The sequence below is a fragment of the Nerophis lumbriciformis genome, linkage group LG27 (assembly GCF_033978685.3).
Source record: "Nerophis lumbriciformis linkage group LG27, RoL_Nlum_v2.1, whole genome shotgun sequence".
Lineage (NCBI taxonomy): Eukaryota > Metazoa > Chordata > Actinopteri > Syngnathiformes > Syngnathidae > Nerophis > Nerophis lumbriciformis.
The window spans coordinates 23,810,897-23,837,488 of record NC_084574.2 but is presented as its reverse complement, the minus strand read 5'-3'; the positions used below and the strand labels follow the sequence as shown (position 1 = coordinate 23,837,488).

The 26,592-nt window shown below is 40.4% G+C and overlaps 2 protein-coding genes across 5 annotated transcripts in view; one reads left to right on the top strand and one right to left on the bottom strand.

Moving 5' to 3' along the window:
* The window catches only part of LOC133624618 (kynurenine formamidase), a 54,797-nt gene that overhangs the window by 24,058 nt on the left and 4,147 nt on the right, over window positions 1–26,592 (bottom strand). For 3 of the 4 annotated variants that reach the window (XM_061988336.2, XM_072916388.1, XM_072916390.1), the window contains exons 2-8: window positions 11,663–11,753; window positions 7,912–8,016; window positions 2,449–2,497; window positions 2,297–2,382; window positions 2,149–2,221; window positions 1,981–2,078; window positions 1,836–1,914 (exon numbers count right to left, since the gene is read on the bottom strand). In XM_061988336.2, the coding sequence (XP_061844320.1) occupies window positions 1,836–1,914; window positions 1,981–2,078; window positions 2,149–2,221; window positions 2,297–2,382; window positions 2,449–2,497; window positions 7,912–8,016; window positions 11,663–11,753 (581 nt within the window). Of the gene's footprint in view, window positions 1–1,835; window positions 1,915–1,980; window positions 2,079–2,148; window positions 2,222–2,296; window positions 2,383–2,448; window positions 2,498–7,911; window positions 8,017–11,662; window positions 11,754–12,021; window positions 12,173–26,592 lie in introns of those variants that run through there. The other variant, XM_072916389.1, reaches the window with a different exon arrangement.
* tk1 (thymidine kinase 1, soluble) lies at window positions 14,683–26,456 on the top strand. Its single transcript, XM_061987840.2, has 7 exons — window positions 14,683–14,868; window positions 15,001–15,032; window positions 18,129–18,242; window positions 20,757–20,850; window positions 20,928–21,017; window positions 22,402–22,521; window positions 25,341–26,456. Exons 1-7 carry the CDS (start codon window positions 14,803–14,805, stop codon window positions 25,521–25,523), a joined length of 699 nt encoding a protein of 232 aa, XP_061843824.1. The 5' UTR covers window positions 14,683–14,802; the 3' UTR covers window positions 25,524–26,456.

Sequence of the window (26,592 nt, the reverse complement as noted above, 5' to 3'; positions counted from 1 at the left end):
TGTAACAAGGTTTTCCAAAATAAATCAACTCAAGTTATGTAAAAAAGTGCCAACATCGCACTGCCATATTTATTATTGAAGTCACAAAGTGCTTTTTTTTTTTAACATGCCTCAAAACAGCAGCTTGGAATTTGTAACATGCTCTCCCTGAGAGAGCATGAGGAGGTTGAGGTGGGTGGGGTTGGGGGGGTGTATATTGTAGCGTCCCAGAAGAGTTAGTGCTGCAAGGGTTTCTGGGTATTTGTTCTGTTGTGTTTATGTTGTGTTACGGTGCAGATGTTCTCCCGAAATGTGTTTGTCATTTTTGTTGGTGTGGGTTCACAGTGTGGTGCATATTTGTAACGGTGTTAAAGTTGTTTATACGGCCACTCTCAGTGTGACCTGTATGGCTGTTGACCAAGTATGCTTTGCATTCGCTTGTGTGTGTGAAAAGCCGTAGACATTATGTGATTGGGCCGGCACGCAAAGGCAGTGCCTTTAAGGTTTATTGGCGCTCTGTACTTCTCCCTACCTCCGTGTGCACAGCGGCGTTTTAAAAAGTCATACATTTTACTTTTTGAAACAGATACCGATAATTTTGAAACCGATACCAATCATTTCCGATATTACATTTTAAAGCATTTATCGGCCGATAAAATCGGCAGTCCGATATTATCAGATATCCCTAATCAAAAGGTTCAAAGAATCTGGAAAAATCACTGCACGTAAGCGATGATATTACGGACCTTCGATCCCTCAGGCGGAACTGCATCAAAAAGCGACATCAGTGTGTAAAGGATATCACCACATGGGCTCAGGAACACTTCAGAAAACCACTGTCAGTAACTACAGTTTGTCGCTACATCTGTAAGTGCAAGTTAAAACTCTACTATGCAAAGCCAAAGCAATTTATCAACAACACCCAGAAACGCTGCCAGCTTTGCTGGGCCTGAGCTCATCTAAGATGGACTAATGCAAAGTGGAAAAGTGTTCTGTGGTCTGACGAGTCCACATTTCAAATTGTTTCTGGAAACTGTGGACGTCGTGTTCTCCGTACCGAAGAGGAAAAGAACCATCCGGATTGTTCTAGGTGCAAAGTTGAAAAGCCAGCATCTGTGATGGTATGGGGGTGTATTAGTGCCCAAGGCATGGGTAACAACATCTGTGAAGGCACCATTAACCATTAATGCTGAAAGGTACATAGAGGTTTTGTAGCAACATATGTTGTCATCAAAGCAACGTTATCATGGACGCCCCAGCTTATTTTTAGCAAGACAATGCCAAGCCACGTGTTACAACAGCGTGGCTTCATAGTAAAGAGTGTGGGTACTAGACTGGCCTGCCTGTAGTCCAGACCTGTCTCCCATTGAAAATGTGTGGCGCATTAAGAATCGTAAAATACCACAACAGAGACCCCCGGACTGTTGAACAACTTAAGCTGTACATCAAGCAAGAATGGGAAATAATTCCACCTGAAAAGCTTCAAAAATTGCTCTCCTCAGTTCCCAAATGTTTACTGAGTGTTGTTAAAAGGAAAGGCCATGTAACACAGTGGTAAAAATGCCCCTGTGCCAACTTTTTTGCAATGTGTTGCTGCCATTAAATTCTAAGTTAATGATTAAAAAAAGTTTCTCAGTTCGAACATTAAATATCTTGTCTTTGCAGTCTATTCAATTGAATATAAGTTGAAAAGGATTTACAAATCATTGTATTCTGTTTTTATTTACCATTTACACAACGTGCCAACTTCACTGGTTTTGAGTTTTGTACTACTCACAATTGTTTTAACACCACACTAGACCACAAGGAGCCCATGTGGCTAACTAATGTAACTGCTGGTTGCCACCAGTACTTACTCTGTCATCTTCAAAGGCTCGTTGACGTAGGTCGACAGGATGGGCAAGAGGTCGTAGATACCACTGACAAGAAAAGCCCCTAAAGAACACCAAATAGGATGTTGAGGATTTTCTCATTTTGCATCTGGTCCATCAAGCTGCTCACCTTTAATTTGAGGCGTGACGCTATACTGCGACCAGTCGGTGGAGAGTACCATTGCAGCCAGGTGAGCGCCGGCAGAGTGGCCACACAGGTACAGACCACTAAGAAGCATATCGTCAAAAAGTGTCACAATGTTTTAAGTACTGTGGAGATTGTAAGTACGAGCGGTACCTGATGTGAGAATACTGTTGGACGACGGACACAACGCTCTTGCGCACTTGGGAGACCATCAGATCCATATTACCTAAAACACACATCTTCATCCACAATCCTGCTTTTGTCCTATACGACAATGTCAGGGATCAACACTACTACCTACCTTTGGGGGCGACGTCATAGCCGACCGCAACCACCACCACACCTTTATCCACGAGCGGCACAGCCATGAATCCCGACTCCTCTTTGCTGTGCAAGCACAAAGAACATTATGAAAAAACAGCGCATGAAAAGCAAAGTTGCAAAACAACATACCTAAGAAACTGCCAGTAGCCTCCATGAAGGTAGATGACAAGGGGCATGTCTGAAATACATTCATTAGATACACTTGCACAACACCAATAATCCCATACAAAAGTGGGCAAAGTGTATGTATGTAGTGATGTCAATTGATTTGTCTAATAAAATCAATCACACTTTTGAATTTGAATTCATCACAGGTTATTACATACAAACCTTGTTTCCATATGAGTTGGGAAATCGTGTTAGATGTAAATATAAACGGAATACAATGATTTGCAAATCATTTTCAACCCATATTCAGTTGAATATGCTACAAAGACAACATATTTGATGTTCAAACTGATAAACTTTTTTTTTTTTGCAAATAATAATTAATTTTTGAATTTGATGCCAGCAACACGTGACAAAGAAGTTGGGAAAGGTGGCAATAAATACTGATAAAGTTGAGGAATGCTCATCAAACACTTATTTGGAACATCCCACAGGTGTGCAGGCTAATTGGGAACAGGTGGGTGCCATGATTGGGTATAAAAACATCTTCCCAAAAAATGCTCAGTCTTTCACAAGAAAGGATGGGGCGAGGTACACCCCTTTGTCCACAACTGCGTGAGCAAATAGTCAAACAGTTTAAGAACAACGTTTCTCAAAGTGCAATTGCAAGAAATTTAGGGATTTCAACATCTATGGTCCATAATATCATCAAATGGTTCAGAGAATCTGGAGAAATCACTCCACGTAAGCGGCATGGCCGGAAACCAACTTTGAATGACCGTGACCTTCGATCCCTCAGACGGCACTGTATCAAAAACCGACACCAATCTCTAAAGGATATCTCCACATGGGCTCAGGAACACTTCAGAAAACCACTGTCACTAAATACAGTTGGTCGCTACATCTGTAAGTGCAAGTTAAAGCTCTACTATGCAAAGCGAAAGCCATTTATCAACAACATCCAGAAACGCCGCCGGCTTCTCTGGGCCTGAGCTCATCTAAGATGGACTGATACAAAGTGGAAAAGTGTTCTGTGGTCTGACGAGTCCACATTTCAAATCGTTTTTGGAAATACTCAACATGGTGTCATCCGGACCAAAAGGGAAGCGAACCATCCAGACTGTTATCGACGCAAAGTTCAAAAGCCAGCATCTGTGATGATATGGGGGTGCATTAGTGCCCAAGGCATGGGTAACTTACACATCTACTAAGGCACCATTAATGCTGAAAGGTACATACACGTTTTGGAACAACATATGCTGCCATCTAGGCGCCGTCTTTTTCATGGACGCCCCTGCTTGTTTCAGCAAGACAATGCCAAGCCACATGCAGCACGTGATACAACAGCGTGGCTTCGTAAAAAAAGAGTGCAGGTACTTTCCTGGTCCGCCTGCAGTCCAGACCTATCTCCCATTGAAAATGTGTGGCGCATTATGAAGCGTAAAATACGACAGCGGAGACCCCGGACTGTTGAACGACTGAAGCTCTACATAAAACAAGAATGGGAAAGAATTCCACTTTCAAATCTTCAACAATTAGTTTACTCAGTTCCCAATCGTTTATTGAGTGTTGTTAAAAGAAAAGGTGATGTAACACAGTGGTGAACATGCCCTTTCCCAACTACTTTGGCACGTGTTGCAGCCATGAAATTCTAAGTTAATTATTATTTGCAAAAAAAAAATTAAGTTTATGAGTTTGAACATCAAATATCTTGTCTTTGTAGTGCATTCAATTGAATATGGGTTGAAAAGGATTTGCAAATCATTATATTCCGTTTATATTTACATCTAACACAATTTCCCAACTCATATGGAAACGGGGGTTGTAATTACCCAACCCTAATTTGATCCCAGTGGGGGGTACTGGAGTAAGTTTCTTTTAATAAAATACCCTACTCCTACTCTGTTGCGATTGGTCAGAGAACATCAACATACAAAACCCAAAACCAGTGAAGTTGGCACGTTGTGTAAATGGTAAATAAAAACAGAATACAATGATTTGCAAATCCTTTTCAACTTATATTCAATTGAATAGACTGCAAAGACAAGATATTTAATGTTCAAACTGAGAAACTTATTTTTTTTGTGCAAATAATCATTAACTTAGAATTTAATGGCAGCAACACATTCCAAAAAAGTTGGCACAGGGGCATTTTTGCCACTGTGTTACATGGCCTTTCCTTTTAACAACACTCAGTAAACATTTGGGAACTGAGGAGAGCAATTTTTGAAGCTTTTCAGGTGGAATTCTTTCCCATTCTTGCTTGATGTACAGCTTAAGTTGTTCAACAGTCCGGGGGTCTCCGTTGTGGTATTTTAGGCTTCATAACATCGGGGCATTCATGACATCACGAACTTCAGAGGCTGCAATATGACAACTGCGGATCAGAGTGCGACACTGGCAGAGGAGCTTAACTGTTTCTTTGCCCGTTTCGAAACCCCCCAGCGACACTCATCTGCTCCAGCCCTGCCCCCGCCCCCACCGGGCTCCGGCGCCACTCCACTCACTGTACAGGAGCACAGTGTCAGACGAGTGCTCCTGGCTGTGAACCCCAGGAAGGCTACCGGACCAGACGGAGTACCTGGAAAGGTGCTCAGGACGTGCGCTCACCAGCTCGCTCCCCCCCTCACCAGGATCTTCAACCTCTCCCTGGCTCAGGCAGTCATCCCATCCTGCCTGAAGTCATCTACAATAATCCCGGTGCCGAAGAAGTCTCCCATCACCAGCCTGAATGATTACCGACCAGTGGCCGTCACTCCGGTAATCATGAAGTGCTTCGAGCGACTTGTTCTCCAGCACATCAAGGACCATATCCCTCCAGACTTCGACCCCCACCAGTTCGCATACCGGGCGAACAGGTCCACAGAGGACGCCATCGCTGTTGCTCTCCACTCTGCTCTGAACCACCTGGAGCAGCAGCAGAGCTACGTCCGGATGCTCTCTGTGGACTATAGCTCTGCCTTCAATACAATAATCCCGGACAGACTCTGCAATAAACTGGACACTCTTGGCCTCCCTCCTCTCACAAACGCCTGGATAAGGGACTTCCTAACGGACCGACCCCAGAATGTGAGACTTGGCCCGCACCTCTCATCCTCCCGCACGCTGAGCATCGGCTCCCCACAGGGCTGTGTGCTGAGCCCCCTCCTCTACTGCCTTTACACCCATGACTGCAGTCCGGCCCACAGTGACAACCTTACCGTCAAGTTCGCCGACGATACCACAGTGGTCGGGCTCATCTCCAGGGGTGACGAGGGTGCCTACAGAGAGGAGGTCCTGAAGCTGATGGCCTGGTCTTCGGAGAACAACCTCGCTCTCAACACCAGCAAGACCAGAGAGATCATCGTCGACTTCAGGAGGAGCAGCACCGACCCTGCCCCCCTCTACATCAACGGCGAGCGTGTAGAGAGGGTCCACACCTTCAGGTACCTTGGAGTCCACATCTCTAATGACTTCTCCTGGACAGTCAACACCACATCAATCATCAAGAAGGCTCAGCAGCGGCTACACTTCCTTAGAGTCCTCGGGAAGTACAACCTGAAGCCTGACCTGCTGCTGACCTTCTACCGCTCGTCCATCGAGAGCCTGCTGACCTACTGTATTACGGTATGGTACGGCAGCTGCACTGCAGCAGACAGGGAGAGGCTGCAAAGAGTGGTCAAGACGGCTCAGAAGATCATCGGACGCCCTCTCCCCTCTCTGACGGACATCTACACCTCCCGCTGCCTCAACAGAGCCAGTGCCATCATCAAGGACAGCACCCACCCTGGCTCTGACCTGTTCCACCTGCTGCCCTCTGGGAAGCGCTACAGGTGCATTAAAACCAAAACAAACAGGCTAAAGAACAGCTTCTTCCCCAGGGCCATAACCATCCTGAACGGACTGCCCCATTGTCCCTCATAACGGCCTTCTCTTCGGTGCAATAACCCATTCCACCAACCACCCTGTGTTTGTTTTGTTTTTTCATGTATATATTCATTTCACACCATATTCATTGCACTTCTACATTTTTTATATTTCTATATATTTGCACATTGTTTTTCTAGCATGCACACATCGCACTGTATGGAATGGCCTCAATCTCGTTACCTTGCGTAATGACAATAAAGCTGATTCTGATTCTGATTCTGATAATGCACCACACATTTTCAATGGGAGACAGGTCTGGACTACAGGCAGGCCAGTCTAGTACTCCCACTCTTTACTATGAAGCCATGCTGTTGTAACACGTGGCTTGTAATTGTCTTGCTGAAAAAAGCAGGGGCGTCCATGATAACGTTGTCTGGATGGCAACATAGGTTGCTCCAAAACCTGTATGTACCTTTCAGCATTAATGGTGCCTTCACAGATGTGTAAGTTACCCATGCCTTGGACACTAATACACCCCCATACCATCACAGATGCTGGCTTTTGAACTTCGCGCCTATAACAATCTGGATGGTTCTTTTCCTCTTTTTCCGGAGGACACGACATCCACAGTTTCCAAAAACAATTTGAAATGTGGACTCCTCAGACCACAGAACACTTTCCCACTTTGCATCAGTCCATTTTAGATGAGCTCGGGCGCAGCAAAGCCAGCAGCGTTTCTGGGTGTTGTTGATAAATGGCTTTCGTTTTGCATAGTACAGTTTTAACTTGCATTTACAGATGTAGCGACGAACTGTAGTTACTGACAGTGGTTTGCTGAAGTATTCCTAAACCTATGTGGTGATATCCTTTACACACTGATGTTGCTTTTTGATGCAGTACCGCCTGAGGGATCGAAGGTCCGTAATATCATTGCTTACGTGCAGTGATTTCTCCAGATTATCTGAACCTTTTGATGATATTAAGGACCGTAGATGGTGAAATCACTAAATTCCTTGCAATAGCTCGTTGAGAAATGTTGTTCTTAAACTGTTTGAGAATTTGCTCACGCATTTGTTCACAAAGTGGTGACCCTCGCCCCATCCTTGTTTGTGAATGACTGAGCATTTCATGGAAGCTGCTTTTATACCCAATCATGGCACCCACATGTTCCCAATTAGCCTGTTCACCTGTGAGATGTTCCAAATAGGTGTTTGATGAGCATTCCTCAACTTTCTCAGTCTTTTTTGCCACTTGTGCCAGCTTTTTTGAAACATTTTGCAGGCATCAAATTCCAAATGAGCTAATATTTGCTAAAGATTAAAATTTTCAGTTCAAATGTTAAATATCTTGTCTTTGCAGTCTATTCAATTGAATATAAGTTGAAAATGATTTGCAAATCATTGAATTCTGTTTTTATTTATCATTTACACAACGTACCAACTTCACTGGTTTTGGGTTTTGTACATTAGATGTACTGTCAGTGGGGTATTTATTTTAAAATGTTTATTATTGTGGTTTAAGTTGCTGAGATTTATGAGTTTATAAGCACATTTTAGCTACAAGGAAAGGTCTAAGTGTCAATACTGAAGGCGTCAATTAAAACTAAACGTTATCATCTTTGTAACCTGTACACACCGAGAGAGTCGGTGGTGGGAATATATGCATCCAGTCTCTCGCCATCACCGTCTCCATAGGGAACATTGAGTAGAGTTTGTGCCAGACCACGCGCTCGCTCCGTACCTAGATGCAAAAACATACAACATTAGAGGTTAGAAGAATCTCTTGGGATTTTTATTTTTTTTTAACTTAAACTGTCAAGTAATCATACATCTGCGGTTTTAACATACCAGTCAGAAGGCAAATATAGATATTCAAAAACAGATTAAGATAAATAAATACACCCTAACATCAATTATGGGGGGTATCCAGGGCCGTGGTCGATAGGACATCGTATAATTTGCATAGTCGGCAATAATCAATAAATCAAAGTTTACTTACATAGCCCTTAATTACAAATGTCTCAAAGGGCTGCACAATCCACAAAGGCATCTTCTGCTCAGATCCCACATGAGGGCAAGAAAAAACCCAATAGGATACAATGAGAAACCTTTGAAGGGGGGGTCACCGGTGCAATGGATGCCGAGTGGATACCGTTAATAATGTGAGAGTGACAGAATGCATATATTTTCTTTAAAACAGAAAAAGAAAATTGTGCGTACATTTAAAAAAAAAATGTATATTAGTAACTACTATTAACATGTTTGTTTTTTCTTAGATCACTTTGCTCTATTTTGCAATTGTTGCTGTACAAATGTTTTTGTACAATCTAACACAGGCCGAATATCAGTGGCGACTGCTGGTCTTTCAAGTAGGGAAGCTCAATTTGAGCTACTCTCTAAACATGAGTACAGTTAGATAAAAGATGAATAGTGAAGTGAAGTGAATTATATTTATATAGTGCTTTTCTCTAGTGACTCAAAGCGCTTTACATAGTGAAACCCAATATCTAAGTTACATTTAAACCAGTGTGGGTGGCTCTGGGAGCAGGTGGGTAAAGTGTCTTGCCCAAGGACACAAAATATGCAATATATATATATATATATATATATTAGTTCAATGGTGGAATGGTTTGAATCAGTTGAAAAATGTGGAAATGGTGGAAGTTTGAAAAATGGCCAATTCATTTTGAATGGGAAAAATGTCCCGAAAAACCTGGAATTCTGGGAAATCTGGATTTTTTTTCAATTTGTCAAGGGAAAGGCCGCGATTCCCGAATAGGCTGAACAGTCTGAAGTTGGAACGGTTTGAATCAGATGAAAATGTGGAAGGTAGAGCGCGCTAAAATCTGGAGAAGAAGAAGAGGAATAAATAGATGAATTTTGCTGTAGAAAACCATTCAGTCGTGGTCAAAAGTTTACATACACTTGTAAAGAAGTCAAGTCAAGTCAAGTCAACTTTATTTATATAGCACATTTACGACAACTTTTGAATTGAACCAAAGTGCTTTACAGGTTAAAAAAGCATAGAGCAAAAAACAAAACAAAAAAAAAAAGAACATAATGTCATGGTTGTCTTGAGTTTCCAATAATTTCTACAACTCTTATTTTTTTGTGATAGAGTGATTGGAGCACATACTTGTTGGTCACAAAAAACATTCATGAAGTTTGGTTCTTTTATGAATTTATTATGTGTCTACTGAAAATGTGAGCAAATCTGCTGGGTCAAAAGTATACATACATCAATGTTAATATTTGCTTACATGTCCCTTGGCAAGTTTCACTGCAATAAGGCACTTTTGGTTGCCATCCAGAAGATTCAGGTTGAATTTTTGACCACTCCTCTTGACAAAATTGGTGAAGTTCAGCTAAATTTGTTGGTTTTCTGACATGGACTTGTTTCTCTAGCATTGTCCACACGTTTAAGTCAGGACTTTGGGAAGGCCATTCTAAAACCTTAATTCTAGTCCTTTACCACTTTTGACGTGTGTTTGGGGTCATTGTCCTGTTGGAACACCCAACTGCGCCCAAGACCCAACCTCCGGGCTGAAGATTTTAGGTTGTCCTGAAGAATTTGGAGGTAATCCTCCTTTTTCATTCTCTCATTTACTTTCTGTAAAGCACCAGTTCCATTGGCAGCAAAACAGGCCCAGAGCATAATACTACCACCACCATGCTTGACGGTAGTCATGGTGTTCCTGGGATTAAAGGCCTCACCTTTTCTCCTCCAAACATATTGCTGGCTATTGTGGCCAAACAGCTCAATTTTTGTTTCATCTGACATCACATGGACAAAGATAAGACCTTCTGGAGGAAAGTTCTGTGGTCGGGGACATGTGACCAAATATTAACATTGCGGTGTGTTTACTTTTGACCCAGCAGATTTGGTCACATTTTCAGTAGACCTATAATAAGTTCATAAAAGAATCAAACTTCATGAATGTTTTTTGTGACCAACAAGTATGTGCTCCAATCACTCTATCACAAAAAAAATAAGAGTTGTAGAAATTATTGTAAACTCAAGACAGCCATGACATTATGTTCTTTACAAGTGTATGTAAACTTTTGACCACGACTGTATGTGCAAATGCTTTGCAGCATTCACACAATTATGTTTAAGTTTATGTTCTATGTAACTTTTAGTACTGAATTACTCAAATTACAAACACTTGCTTAACAAGTTTTGATAGTGATCCGTCTGTGGCCCATTCAAGACTTTCCCAACAAAAGTACAGTTCATTTAAAGAATATTTCAGATATCGCTAGTATTATTTTTTACATGAATGCATGTATTGTAATAATCCAGAAATTAGGCTCATACGACTTCTTTGTTTGTCTTGTCTTTATTGTACAAGATGCAATTCAACCACACAACAACTCCAATGTGTCTCCCTCTTTTCCTGACAACTAGGGCTGTGAATCTTTGGGTGTCCCACGATTCTATTCAATATCGATTCTTGGGGTCACGATTTGATTCAAAATCGATTTTTTTTTCAATTCAACACGATTCTCGATTCAAAAACAAATTTTTCCCGATTCAAAACGATTCTCTATTCATTCAATACATAGGATTTCAGCAGGATCTACCCCAGTCTGCTGACATGCAAGCAGAGTAGTAGATTTTTGTAAAAAGCTTTTATAATTGTAAAGGACAATGTTTTATCAACTGATTCAAATAATGTAAATTTGTTTTAACTATTAAATGAACCAAAAATATGACTTATTTTATCTTTGTGAAAATATTGGACACAGTGTGTTGTCAAGCTTATGAGATGCGATGCAAGTGTAAGCCACTGTGACACTATTGTTAATTTTTTTTTATAAATGTCTAATGATAATGTCAATGAGGGATTTTTAATCACTGCTATGTTGAAATTGTAACTAATATTGATACTGTTGTTGATAATATTCATTTTTGTTTCACTACTTTTGGTTTGTTCTGTGTCGTGTTTGTCTCCTCTCAATTGCTCTGTTTATTGCAGTTCTGAGTGTTGCTGGGTCGGGTTTGGTTTTGGAATTGAATTACATTGCTATGGTATTGCTGTGTATTGTTTTGTTGAATTGATTAATTAAATAAAATTAAAAAATAAAATCGATTTTTTTAAAATGAGAATCGATTCTGAATCGCACAACGTGAGAATCGCGATTCGAATCGATTTTTTCCCACACCCCTACCGACAACACTCGAACGCCTTACTTCCTATCAAGAACGTCACTTCCCCATCTCTTCCCGGAAGTCCCGCCCCCCAGCCAAATTAATTGGCTAACACCCGTAGTCAGCGGCTACGTCATGTAAAATGAAAGGCAAAAACTGAACACGCATAGTCGCTTTGTGGAGGGTGTGTGTACATGTGTCTCATCGACTAAAAATAGTGGGAAATGGGCCGAACCTTCTTTTAAAGCCTTGACGTGAGCCTTGATCACGTCGTCCGCCGCCATTCTGTGCGACCAGCGGCTGGGTGAATACTGCTTCTCCAGCTCCTGTGTTGTGACACAAACTGCAAGCTCACACGGTGACGGCGGAGTAATACACTACACAGCGGCGAACAGCGCCCCCTCTGACAACATATATCCCTCCCTCTATTTAGGTCATGCCATTTAATAGACACTATATTTACACAATTGTCATGAATACAAAGATATATTATTCATTCAAAACGAAGATATACGATGACATGACAATTTGACAGCCATCTCTTTACTACTTAGTCCAAGACATAACCATAACCACATAAAGTGACAATCTTACATCTTTCTTCAGTACAGTCCAATGCGCCATATTTTAATAATATAGCCCCTCTTCTTGATAGGTGATCGAAGCGTTTTTGAGCAGCAGTGGGACGGAGCTATTTTGAACTTTAGACCTAGGTTGTGTTCAGGGACTACATTTGTATTTTAGAAGTGTGTGAGTGGGGGTGGGGCACAACTGGTTTGCGTATAATGGGCGTGGTTTGCTGGAGTATGCATATTTTGGTAATATCCATCCATTTTTTACCGCTTGGCCCTCTCAGGGTCGCGTTGGAGCCTATGTAATATGAAAATGATAAGTAATATGAATGAGAAATACATTTTATGCAAAATAACGAAATCAACAGAATGGAAAAAACAACTTTATTTTGGTTATTCAAGATGGTATTATGATTTCGTTCAATGTTTATGTCCTGGCCCGGGAACCGAACCGCTTGCTAATACCTCAAACTGCCTTTTGAAAAAGTTCATGGGACATAGTGCTGGGATGTAACTGACGTCATATCCGGCTCACGTCCCGCCCGATGAATACGCGTGGTGGTCAAGCAAGCTGTTTTCAATCTTACCCGAGCAAAAGCGATTCGTTTTTACCCGGGGGGAGTCTTCATACCAATGTCCTTGACCCAGCTACACACAAAAAAAAGTTGCAGACCTCCATACTTTTCCAAGTTTCCATCTGTTTTGTCGTGTAGAATGGCGTCTGTAACCAGTGTTGGGACTAACGCGTTACAAAGTTACTGTTACGCCGTTAGTTTTGGCGGTAACTAGTAATCTAACGCGTTATTTTTTATATTCAGTAACTCAGTTACCGTTACTACATGATGCGTTACTGCGTTATTTTACGTTATTTTTTATGTAGTATCGGCTAGAAACAGAAGATCTGAGTGTGTTTTATTGCAGCGCTGCGGTGTCGTCCTTCTGTGTCACAAGGAAAAGAAGAGGCGTGCAGAGAAGAGGCGTGCTTTGTGTGGGTGGGAGCGCGCGGGGGTGGCTTCCAGACCGTAGTTGAGGGGCGCAGGGGAGACGTTCCTCCATGGCCTATGTACTTCGGGGCTAACAACCTTCACTTTACCCGGAAGTGGGTCTTTACAGCTGAGGGTGAATGACGAGGCCGGCGGTTTGTTGCAACCTTTTGACTTTAATGGAGACAGCCATCCACCAAGCTAGAGCACCTGCACACACTCACTGTCGCCGTTCCCTCACCTCTCTCGCCCACTCACTCACTGACGCCACTCACCTCACATGCTGTCGTATCTTAAAGGGCCACACACACACACACATATGCTACTCTCGTAACAACTAACAAGACATCATGGTGAAGCCAGAAGTCGAGTTTCTTAACATGGAGACATTCTCAATACTTTTCTTTTGTTGAGCACAAAGAAAATAACATTTTAGTTAAATGTAAGTTGTGTCTTGGATCAAAGATCCTATCTACTTAAAGTTAAAGTTAAAGTGCCATTATGTTGCAGCTATTTCAAATAATTTTGACAAGTTGTTCTGGCCTGAAATAAATTGGCCCTTTGAAACATATCTTTGTCTTTGTGTGTTGTATGTAGACCACATTGCTTTCTGAGTTCAGTGATGCAAATGCATGTCAAGTTGATCAACAGATTGTATTGTTCTCCACTGCAATAACAGTACTATAATAAAGACTAAAAGGGCATTAATGGGAGCCTTAAAAAGAAAAGGGGAAAAAAAGAAGTAACTAAATAGTTACTTTTCACATCAACGCATTACTTTTTGGTGTAAGTAACTGAGTTAGTAACTGAGTTACTTTTGAAGTAAAGTAACTAGTAACTGTAACTAGTTACTGGTTTTCATTATCTAACCCAACACTGTCTGCAACACAATAGTTCGATATGTCTGAGAACGCGACTGACGTATAATCCTTGTTATCACTCGACAAGTTTTTTTTGTGATAAAGTATAGGGATGTATTACATTGCATAGCTAGAATTTTTGCAGGAAGATTTAAGCCTCTTTGGCAATGATATAGTTTGCGCGCTGCTTGGTTGACCACCACTGCTTTTCACTTCCGGGACGAAGTCACATGTCAAAATGTTGTGACCGAACGTCATTTCCGGTGAGTGAGCAATACTGGTAGGTGATATAGGACAGACTGTGGCATACCTAAGACACTATTTGAAAGACCCTACCTCAATTTGGAACTTCATTTCTCATCATATATTTTCTAACCTTGGAGGCCTAAAATTTTTGTTTTTGTGTTACTACAACATTGATAGGATTCCTGTTGCTTTTTCAAACTTCCACAAACAAGCCCTTCTGGCATGGTCTCTTATATACAAGCACGATTTCTCGCCTCCGAAATACGTTTTACCGCGCCAACAACAACGTGATGACGTCGCAAGTTTTGGCAACGTCACATCCGCTTCCGCATCGACAATACACAAATAAAAGAAAACACTAAAGTGAGTAAGGGCGCAATAAAAATAGAACGCTCAACAATACTTTTTAATTCTATAGCAAAAACACTTGTGGACTCTAACAGAATAAAAGTGCGAAAGTGAGTTATTTATGTGTTTTCTTTTGTGCAAGTAAAAAAAACCGCTATAACTGTACTGCGTCCTGACTGGGTAAAAGTGGTCACGTGACCATTGAGAAGCACTGCTCATTGGTTGAATCAATTTCCGGTTCAAACAACTGGATATACTCGAAGACGCGGGCTATTTTGACTTACTTGCAGAGCAGCTGTTAGTAGTTAGTTGTTTATTATTCCAAACGCTTTATTTTCTGTTTTTGACGTTAGTCTCCTACCAGATATGGACTGTATGGATTTTCCGAAAGTTTTCCCTAATTCTCCGAGGAAAACGCAAGGGCAAATCCAGGTGACGAATGCTAACTAATGAGTCTTTGTTTCTAAAATGTATGGTGGTATCTTTGCACATTTACACTTTTTGTCGTGCTAATCTGTAGAACTAGTTGTTGCCTAACGGCGGTCCTTCCGACATTTCTCACAGATCATCTTTGGACCGATGTTTTCAGGCAAAAGGTGAGTCATACATTTACATACTATAGTTTGCGTTAAAAAATGTTTCCCAAGAGGGACAAGCGGTAGAAAATGGATGGAGGTTTCAAGCGTGGACGTAATAGTGTTGGAAGTACAATACTGTATCTCTAAGCCCCCGACTACCACAGCTCATCCTGTCCCGCCAAATCAGGCATTGTTCACGTCACTTTTTTCTCAGATGTACAGTCGCGGTCAAAAGTTGTAAAGAACATAACACATACCATAATTTTATTGTGATAGTGTGATTGGAGCACATACTTGTTTGTCACAAAAAACATTCATGAAGTTTGCCTCTTTTATGAATTTATTATGAGTCTACTGAAAATGTGAGCAAATCTGCTGGGTCAAAAGTATACATACAGCAATGTTAATATTTGCTTACATGTCCCTTGGCAAGTTTCACTGCAATAAGGCACTTTTGGTAGCCATCCACAAGCTTCTGCTTGAATTTTTGACCACTCCTCGTGACAAAATTGGTGCAGTTCAACTAAATGTGTTGGTTTTCTGACATGGACTTGTTTCTTCAGCATTGTCCACACGTTTAAGTCAGGACTGTGGGAAGGCCATTCTAAAACCTTAATTCTAGCCTGATTTAGCCATTCCTTTACCACTTTTGACGTGTGTTTGGGGTCAGATGAAACAAAAATTGAGCTGTTTGGCCACAATATCCAGCAATATGTTTGGAGGAGAAAAGGTGAGGCCTTTAATCCCAGGAACACCAGCTCTACCGTCTAGCATGGTGGTGGTAGTATTATGCTTTTGGCCTATGTTGCTGCCAATGGAACTGGTGCTTTACAGAGAGTAAATGGGACAATGAAAAAGGAGGATTACCTCCGTCCTAAAATCCTCAGCCCGGAGGTTGGGTCTTGGGCGCAGTTGGGTGTTCCAACAGGACAATGACCCCAAACACGTCAGAAGTGGTAAAGGAATGGCTAAATCAGGCTAGAATGAAGGTTTTAGAATGGCCTTCCCAAAGTCCTGACTTAAATGTGTGGACAATGCTGAAGAAACAAGTCCATGTCAGAAAACCAACACATTTTGCTGAACTGTGCTAATTTTGTCAAGAGGAGTGGTCAAAAATCCAACCAGAAGCTTGTGGATGGCTACCAAAAGCGCCTTATTGCAGTGAAACTTGCCAAGGGACATGTAACCAAATATTAACATTGCTGTATGTACAGGTAAAAGCCAGTAAATTAGAATATTTTGAAAAACTTGATTTATTTCAGTAATTGCATTCAAAAGGTGTAACTTATACATTATATTTATTCATTGCACACAGACTGATGCATTCAAATGTTTATTTCATTTAATTTTGATGATTTGAAGTGGCAACAAAAGAAAATCCAAAATTCCGTGTGTCACAAAATTAGAATATTACTTAAGGCTAATACAAAAAAGGGATTTTTAGAAATGTTGGCCAACTGAAAAGTATGAAAATGAAAAATATGAGCATGTACAATACTCAATACTTGGTTGGAGCTCCTTTTGCCTCAATTACCGCGTTAATGCGGCGTGGCATGGAGTCGATGAGTTTCTGGCACTGCTCAGGTGTTATGAGAGCCCAGGTTGCTCTGATAGTGGCCTTCAACTCTTCTGCGTTTTTGGGTCTGGCATTCTGCATCTTCCTTTTCACAATACCCCACAGATTTTCTATGGGGCTAAGGTCAGGGGAGTTGGCGGGCCAATTTAGAACAGAAATACCATGGTCCGTAAACCAGGCAAGGGTAGATTTTGCGCTGTGTGCAGGCGCCAAGTCCTGTTGGAACTTGAAATCTCCATCTCCATAGAGCAGGTCAGCAGCAGGAAGCATGAAGTGCTCTAAAACTTGCTGGTAGACGGCTGCGTTGACCCTGGATCTCAGGAAACAGAGTGGACCGACACCAGCAGATGACATGGCACCCCAAACCATCACCCAACCATGCAAATTTTGCATTTCCTTTGGAAATCGAGGTCCCAGAGTCTGGAGGAAGACAGGAGAGGCACAGGATCCACGTTGCCTGAAGTCTAGTGTAAAGTTTCCACCATCAGTGATGGTTTGGGGTGCCATGTCATCTGCTGGTGTCGGTCCACTCTGTTTCCTGAGATCCAGGGTCAACGCAGCCGTCTACCAGCAAGTTTTAGAGCACTTCATGCTTCCTGCTGCTGACCTGCTCTATGGAGATGGAGATTTCAAGTTCCAACAGGACTTGGCGCCTGCACACAGCGCAAAATCTACCCGTGCCTGGTTTACGGACCATGGTATTTCTGTTCTAAATTGGCCCGCCAACTCCCCTGACCTTAGCCCCATAGAAAATCTGTGGGGTATTGTGAAAAGGAAGATGCAGAATGCCAGACCCAAAAACGCAGAAGAGTTGAAGGCCACTATCAGAGCAACCTGGGCTCTCATAACACCTGAGCAGTGCCAGAAACTCATCGACTCCATGCCACGCCGCATTAACGCGGTAATTGAGGCAAAAGGAGCTCCAACCAAGTATTGAGTATTGTACATGCTCATATTTTTCATTTTCATACTTTTCAGTTGGCCAACATTTCTAAAAATCCCTTTTTTGTATTAGCCTTAAGTAATATTCTAATTTTGTGACACACGGAATTTTGGATTTTCTTTTGTTGCCACTTCAAATCATCAAAATTAAATGAAATAAACATTTGAATGCATCAGTCTGTGTGCAATGAATAAATATAATGTACAAGTTACACCTTTTGAATGCAATTACTGAAATAAATCAAGTTTTTCAAAATATTCTAATTTACTGGCTTTTACCTGTATACTTTTGACCCAGCAGATTTGGTCACATTTTCAGTAGACCCATAATAAATTAATATAAAAAAAAAATTCACAAATGTTTTTTGTGACCAACGAGAATGTGCTCCAATCACTCTGTCACAAAAAAATAAGAGTTGTAGAAATTATTGGAAACTCAAGACAGCCATGACATTATGTTCTTTACAAGTGCATGTAAACGTTTGACCACGACTGTATACACGTTCTTACATGTGCTGAAGCGAGTAATGTTCATTTGTGTACATGAGTTTGTTTGTTGTTGTCTAAGTAACCATAATGTAATACAAATCTTGCAGCACCGAATTAATGCGAAGGGTGCGTCGTTTCCAAATAGCCCAGTACTGCTGCTTGGTGGTGAAATATGCCAAAGACACACGCTACTCTGACACAGGCATGGCCACACATGACAAGTAAGTTTAGAGCATGTTTCCTTCAACCATACTTTTTTTTTGTCTGCATTTAGCGTTATGGGACATAAATAGGGTTTATTTTGGTATGCACATGTTTGTTATGGAGTGCTGAATGTAAAAATTCAGTCAAGACTTTTTCTAGTAGATATATTTCTCACATTTAGCTCACTTTTAAATGGAAAATTGACCTTCTATGAATATTCATATTTACACTAGGCAAGAGATTTAGGCTCGCATTTAAGATGTAGATTTAAACGGGCACTGCATTTTTTTTTAAAAGGTATCCCATCATTTACAACAGACCTGGGAAAATTAAGGCCCGGGGGCCGCATGGCGCATTTAAAAAAAACAAGTACCGGTACGTTATCCATCAATATGTATGTAAAAAAAAAAAAAAGTTAAATCCATAGGGCAGTGGTTCTCAAATGGGGGTACGCGTACCCCTGGGGGTACTTGAAGGTATGCCAAGGGGTACGTTAGATTTTTTTTAAATATTCTAAAAATAGCAACAATTCAAAAATCACTTATAAATATATTTATTGAATAATACTTCAACAAAATATGAATGTAAGTTCATAAACTCTGTGAAGCAAAAGCTCAGGTTTCTCACTAAAATGTCTGTCAAAAAGAACTGTGAAAAGAAATGCAACAATGCAATATTCAGTGTTGACAGCTAGATTTTTTGTGGACATGTTCCATAAATATTGATGTTAAAGACTTCTTTTTTTGTGAAGAAATGTTTAGAATTAAGTTCATGAATCCAGATGGATCTCTATTACAATCCCCAAAGAGGGCACTTTAAGTTGTTGATTACTTCTATGTTTAGAAGAATTTATAATTGAATCGCTTGTTTATTTTTCAACAAGTGTTTAGTTATTTTTATATCTTTTTTTCCAAATACCGTATTTTCCGCACTATAAGGCGCATCGGATTATAAGGCGCACCTTCAATGAATGGCATATTTCAAAACTTTATTCATATATAAGGCGCACCGGATTATAAGGCGCACCTATGTCAACAAAACAGTCAGATAGGTCAGTCAAACTTTATTAATAGATAACAAACCAGCGTTCTGACAACTCCGTTCACTCCCAAAATGAATAAACAGCTGATTTACTCGTGCTACGTAAATCAAACGTGCAATCACAATATAGTAACACGTGAAATAGTGCAGAGCAATAACAATATATCAATAACTCAACGTTGCTCAAACGTTAATGTCACACAACACAACACACTAAATAAAAATGTAAAGCTCACTTTATGAAGTTATAGCTCATTCACAAATCCCTCGAATTCTTCTTCTTCAGTGTCCGAATTAAACAGTTGAGCGAATACGGCATCCAACATGGCCGGCTACGTCTCGTCGAAGTCGTCATTAATGGAGTCAGTGTCGTTGCCGTTTATTAGTTCAGTGACAATTCCTGCCTTCCTGAAAGCTCGGACCACAGATGAGACTGAATCAGCCCAGGCATTTACGATCCACTGGCAGATAGTGGCGTATGTCGTCTGGCGCTGTCTCCCTGTCTTGGTGAACGTCACGTGTGTTCGCCTTCTGTCATCCACTGTTCCCACGCAGTTAGCAGTCTAGCTTCGAATGCCCTGTTGACACCAATATCTAGCGGCTGGAGGTCTTTTGTCAATCCACCCGGAATGACGGCGAGTATTGAATTTAGCGCGTAAGCGTGTCTCTTAATGTGATGTTATGAGCTAGCAAATATAACAACTACACTACCCAGCATGCAACGATAGTGACGAGCATGCGCGGTAGCCCTGAGAAGCGTTGTTGTATGCTGGCAGTTAGAATGTGGTTATGAGCACGCTGTGAGTAAACGTTGAGAACTCAGTTAACACGCCTCATCTGCATTATTTATAATTAGACAGACAACACACTTAATAGGAGCCATTTTGGGGTCTTTACATAAACACACAAATGGAAATGAAACGTCACATATCCCAGCATGCACCGCGCGCTTCTTCTTCTTCTACGGGGAAAAAAGATGGCGGCTGTTTACCGTAGTTGCGAGACCGAAACTTTATGAAAATTAATATTAATATTAACCCATATATAAGGCGCACCGGATTATAAGGCGCACTGTCAGCTTTTGAGAAAATTTGTGGTTTTTAGGTGCGCCTTATAGTGCGGAAAATACGGTAGTTCAAGAAAGACCACTACAAATGAGCAATATTTTGCACTGTTATACAATTTAATAAATCAGAAACTGATGACATAGTGCTGTATTTGACTTCTTTATCTCTTTTTTCCAACCAAAAATGCTTTGCTCTGATTAGGGGGTACTTGAATTAAAAAAATGTTCACAGGGGGGTACATCACTGAAAAAAGGTTGAGAACTACTGCCATAGGGAACTGTGTAGTAACATAATCGTAATCAATATATTCCCTGTAACAAGCGGCCCCCTGAGAGCAGCCGTGAGTGCAAAAAGGCCCTCAATAAAACGATTTTGACACCCCTGGCATAAAGTGTTTCCATTCATCTGGTTTCCATCTTTTAGAAACACAATGGAGGCTGTTGCTGCAAATTGTCTCAGAGACGTGCGCTCAGCGGCATTACAAGCGAGTGTCATTGGAATAGATGAAGGACAGTTTGTAAGTTCTCTTAAAAAAATGATTATTTGGTGATGCGGGCGAATGGTTCGCTAATGTGCGTCTTTGCATGGCTGCAGTTTCCAGATACAGTGGAGTTTTGTGAGGAGATGGCCAATTTGGGCAAGATTGTCATTGTTGCTGCCTTGGACGGAACCTTCCAGAGAAAGGTGACTTTTTCTATGCAAGTCATTGTCCGGCTGGAGCAGAAATGTGTTCCGCTCCGCTAAACCATCCAAATCCAAGAAGAAATTGCCGCACAACATGCCCATTATTACCGTATTTTTCGGACTATAAGGCGCACTTAAAATCCTTTCATTTTCTCAAAAGTCAACAGTGCGCTTTATAAACAGGTGCGCCTAATGAATGGAATAATTTTGGTTGTGCTTACCGACCTCAAAGCTATTTTATTTGGTACATGTTGAAATGATACATGTAGACTGCAATATGACTCAAGTAAACAACACCAAAATGTTATATGTTCCATTGAAAATATAGAACATTACACACAGCGCTCAAAAATCTATCAAAATGTTTTAGTACGACTTTGGTAAGCTATGAAGCTGCACCGCTTGATGGATTGTACTGTGCTTCAACATAGGAGTATTATTATGGTGTGTGTATAAGGTAAGACATCTGGAATTTTGTTTCGCAATATTATGTGAAAGGACCTTTTCTTACTTTCTGGTACCTGCTGATCTGTATTTGGGATCTGCATAAGTCATGAAAATATGCACGCGTCCGCCTTTGTAGTTCGTGACGACCTCGCAGTCGATAAGCTTCTTCTTTTTCTCTATCTTCTTGTTATGGGACATTCATCCTCCACTGTTGCCATTTCTAATATAAAGTAGTGTAAAGTTCTTACTTATATCTGTCAGTAAACTCGCCATGAAAGCGCTAAAACATACCGGTGTAGTGAGTTTACATTATTCACCCAAGGAACTTTAGTTATTAGAGAGTTAAGGTCGAACGGTTTTTCACGGGACACATTTCCAGCGTTGTTGTTGCACTAGTGAGACACGGATGAGGAGATGCTGCTCCGTTATTGATTGAAGTAAAGTGTGAATGTCATTAAAACAGTTAGCTCCATCTTTTGACACTTCTTCCACCCCCGTCCTTGCACGCTACACCGCTACAACAAAGATGACGGAGAAAAGACGCTGTCGAAGGTGAGCCACATAAATAAGACCGCCCACTAAATGGCGCATCCGGAAGCGACTGTCAGAAAACGGCTTGAAGATGATCTGTAAAACATTATCTATGCAACATTTTGACCAAAGAACCACCATTACATGTTATGTAGACCACAAGGAAGTGTTTTACATTTAGAATAAAAAAATGTGACCCCTTTAATGCGCCCTATAATCCAGTGCACCTTTTGTATGAAAATAGACCTGACTAGACCCGCTCATCGCCAGTGCGCCTTATAATCCGGTGCACACTATGGTCCGGAAAATACGGTATTCCTTGCCGAGAATGTTCTGTCCTGGTAATCTGATTTTAAACTTGCCCTCACTCACAAGTTCTCACTGCTTTTTGGGGGGCTCTTTCTAGCCGTTCGGAAACATCCTCAACCTCGTCCCGCTGGCGGAAAGTGTGGTGAAGCTCCACGCCGTCTGCATGCAATGTTACAAAGAAGCTGCCTACACAAAAAGGATTGGAGCGGAGAAGGAGGTGGGTTCTCAGCAGGACACGCTGCTCCTTGAGAAGACCTGCATTCATGTTTGTCCTAATGTGTCCAATATGTCGACAAAAAGTCGCCAGTTGAGTTTGGGAGTAGTCCAAATAATTGACAAACATAGCAACACTGATTCCTCTTGCTACATTTTCTTATTCTCTGCCAGACCATGTGCCGCCTTTTTATGAAACTGGGTGGATTCCATCAAACAATATTGCCGACTCACAAACCTCAGAATCTACAGTCATGGTCAAAAGTTTACATACACTTGTAAAGAACATCATGTCATGGCTGTCTTGAGTTTCCAATAATTTCTATAACTCTTATTTTTTTGTGATAGAGTGATTGGAGCACATACTTGTTGGTCACAAAAAACATTCTGACATCACATGGACAAAGATAAAACCTTCTGGAGGAAAGTTCTGTGGTCAGATGAAACAAAAATTGAGCTGTTTGTCCACAATATCCAGCAATATGTTTGGAGGAGAAAAGGTGAGGCCTTTATTCCCAGGAACACAATTCCTACCGTCAAGCATGGTGGTGGTAGTATTATGCTCTGGGTCTGTTTTGCTGCCAATGGAACTGGTGCTTTACAGAGAGTAAATGGGACAATGAAAAAGGAGGATTACCTCCAAATTCTTCAGGACAACCTAAAATCATCAGCCTGGAGGTTGGGTCTTTGGCGCAGTTGGGTGTTCCAACAGGACAATGACCCCAATCACACATCAAAAGTGGTAAAGGAATGGCTAAATCAGGCTAGAAAGAAGGTTTTAGAATGGCCTTCCCAAAGTCCTGACTTAAACGTGTGGACAATGCTGAAGAAACTAGTCCATGTCAGAAAACCAACAAATTTAGCTGAACTGCACCAATTTTGTCAAGAGTGGTCAAAAATTCATGAATGTTTTTTGTGACCAACAAGTATGTGCTCCAATCACTCTATCACAAAAAAATAGGAGTTGTAGAAATGATCAGAAACTCAAGACAGCCATGACATTATGTTCTTTACAAGTGTATGTAAACTTTTGACCACGACTGTATATACGCAAGAAAATATTCAGGTCTATTGAACCATGGTGTGCACACTTGTCAAGTACTAGTGAGTTGGAATGACTAGCTTGATTCACAGACAGTCCCATTATAATGTGATAATAAACAATGAAAATCAGGTAGTGCTAAATCTATTCATGGTGTTGCAAATGTTATATATTTCTGGGGATGTTCCAATCAGGGTTTAATGCTGTTGACCCTGATACTGAGACTGGCCGATACCAATACAGATACTAATCACATGTATTGATTGTACATTTTTCAATTGATTTCTGGTAGGTACTATTGACAGTTGAACAATATCAACATAATATTAAAACTAGTTCCTTATTCTCTTCCTCTGTGTGTAATGTGTTAAGCCTCGTCCTCCAGCGAAAACGTTGCTTAAGATACAAAGAAAGGCAGTTTATTTGATGTAGTGGAGGTGATTATGATTAGCTAAGGAGTGGTTCCACACTGTGTATGGAGATACATAATTAGTGGCTAGCTGCTTGTCAACCGGGGGACTAAAAATAAAAACAGTGTCAGCCGGGGCGGTTTAGTGTTTGTGATCAGCAATAACGATCAGAATCAGAAATACTTTATTAATCCCCGAGGGGAAATTAACATTTTCAGCACATCTTTTTCACATAAATCAGTATTGGTACATCTCTAATTTTATATTAAAGCATTGAACAAAATGGCCGCAGCACTTCTGTTATTAGATCACGATAAGATATGGTTTGTGTGCTAAGTTTATTTTGAACTATGCCTACCGTTACAATGATACATCACATATGTCTAGTATTCTTGTTACATGTCCGAAGAGGAGTAGGATGCCTTTTTTTTTTAATGGCAATTATTTCTACACTTCCATCTTGTTCTCAGTGTACACAATGTAAATCCATAAATAATAAAGTTCTCAATAGTTAGTTAAATAAATTGTATTCACAAAATCAATCAATCAATCAATGTTTATTTATATAGCCCTAAATCACAAGTGTCTCAAAGGGCTGCACAAGCCACAACGACATCCTCGGTACAGAGCCCACATAATTAAATAAGATGCATTCGATCATCTCATTTTCAATAAAGTTTCTAATGTTTATCAGGATGATTCTTCTTTGTAAACGCTTAATGTTTGAACAGTTTCTTGAACTAGGTCAATTAGTACTTTGACTTCTTCGTTTAATCCCTTCCATAATGTACCGGTAATCCCACATATTCATATGCTAAAAGTCTTAAGTGTTGTGCGTGCATACAAATGTTTTATGTTAGATTTTTCTCCAAGGTTTTATTTCTCTTTTGTTGAGAAGGCTTAAAATCAATCATACATTCAAAGTTTACTTATATAGCTAGCCCTTAACCACAAATGTCCCAAAGTAATAAGAAAAAGCTGAAATGTTGCTCGTAAGAAATAAAAACACTAATATTTGTCTTTAAAAATATTTTGCCTTTGTGTTAGCGCTTTTAATTACAAATTACACAATGACATCACGTCACCACCATACTGAGAATATTCATAACAATATTGTTTTATTTACTTGAAGGCTCCACGCCACTGCTGTTCTCTTTAGAATAAATAATATATTGCTTATGACCATATTTATAATCACATGTCAAAGCACAGTGATCTTAAATACTTAAACTGTTTTTAATCAAATAGTGTATTTAAAATTACAGTTTTCGAATAACTACTGTGGAAATTCATAGCTATTGGTCTTGACTACTGAAATTGTGGTATTGTGACAAACTTAATATACACTGGTGTGTTTTATGTGTTCCCTAGGTGGAAGTGATTGGTGGAGCTGACAAATATCAGGCAGCTTGTAGGAAGTGCTATGGAGATTTGATATCAGCCAAAGAAAACCAAGGACCCTTCCTTAGGGATGAAACTCCCCAACAAGTACTCAATGGGAAACGCACTGAGTCTGCAATTCCAAGGAAGCTGTTTTCATCCCTTCATCTCTGAACATGCACACATGCTTGCTAAAGGAGAACACAAACGGGAGTAGGATGAAATTATTAATCATATATTAGGGTTTGGATCGGACAATATTTTTCTGATCCCAAAACTGCTTAGTGTAATTGTCTCAACAACCCTATCAATCCCTTGTGTGTGTGTGTGTGTGTGTGTGTGTGTGTGTCTTATTTAAGTGTTGCTCAGCTTTGGTTACCGTCAAATTTTCTAAAGACGCCTTTTTCTAAACAGTGGTTTAACTGACAGTACTTGATTATACTACGTGTATTATAAGAAACATGCATAGCATCACTTTTACAATATACTAGGTGTAGTATGAGAAGCATTTACATTTGCAGAGAAGTATTTAAGTGCATGGGTGATTGTTTTTTTTCTTGTTTATGAATTGTATGAAATGCAACATTAAAAAATCCTGCTGCAGAGTGCCGAGAAGTGAGAACGTGGAAATTAGTAAATTGCTGTCGTAAGCATAACATTCAGTTTGATTGATAATGCTAAAAGGGGAAGATATCTTAACATTTTCAGTTAAACCCTACAGTTGAAAAAGTTACTTTAGTATTTTGAACAGCAATAATATGAAATGTTTTATGTTTTGCTTGAAAGGGAAAATATGCTGTAATTTATTATGTAAACAAATTTGATATTAGTATCACCAGCCCTTATTAACACTGATGATTGTGTCGTATCATTATTGTGTATAGTTAGCATTAAAGGAAAAATGTGAGGACTATAGATGAATAAACTGATTTTCAAAAGATAAGTTTTAATTGACGCTGCTGTAAATGTGGTGTAGGAAGCCAGACCACACTTTGGCAGGAGAGACATAAGAGTGCACACTTGAGCTAAAATTGGGATTTTGTTGCTACTGTATGGATGCAATCAGTGTACGGTATGTCTTTTTTTAATAAATGTAAATGAAAAATACGACTGGTTTACTTAAATTTCATTTTAATATACAACAAATAACACTGAAAACAAACCGTTCATTTTTTGTGTTTTAACATTTCATATGACATAAAAATTTAAATCACCTGTCAACAGAAACGGAATTACAGACCAC

Coding starts and splice junctions, on each gene's coding strand:
- tk1 (XM_061987840.2), top strand. CDS start 14,803: ATGGACTGTATGGATTTTCCGAAAGTTTTCCCTAATTCTCCGAGGAAA. Junction 15,033..18,128: donor CCGATGTTTTCAGGCAAAAG/GTGAGTCATACA, acceptor CAAATCTTGCAG/CACCGAATTAATGCGAAGGG. Junction 18,243..20,756: donor GGCATGGCCACACATGACAA/GTAAGTTTAGAG, acceptor TCCATCTTTTAG/AAACACAATGGAGGCTGTTG.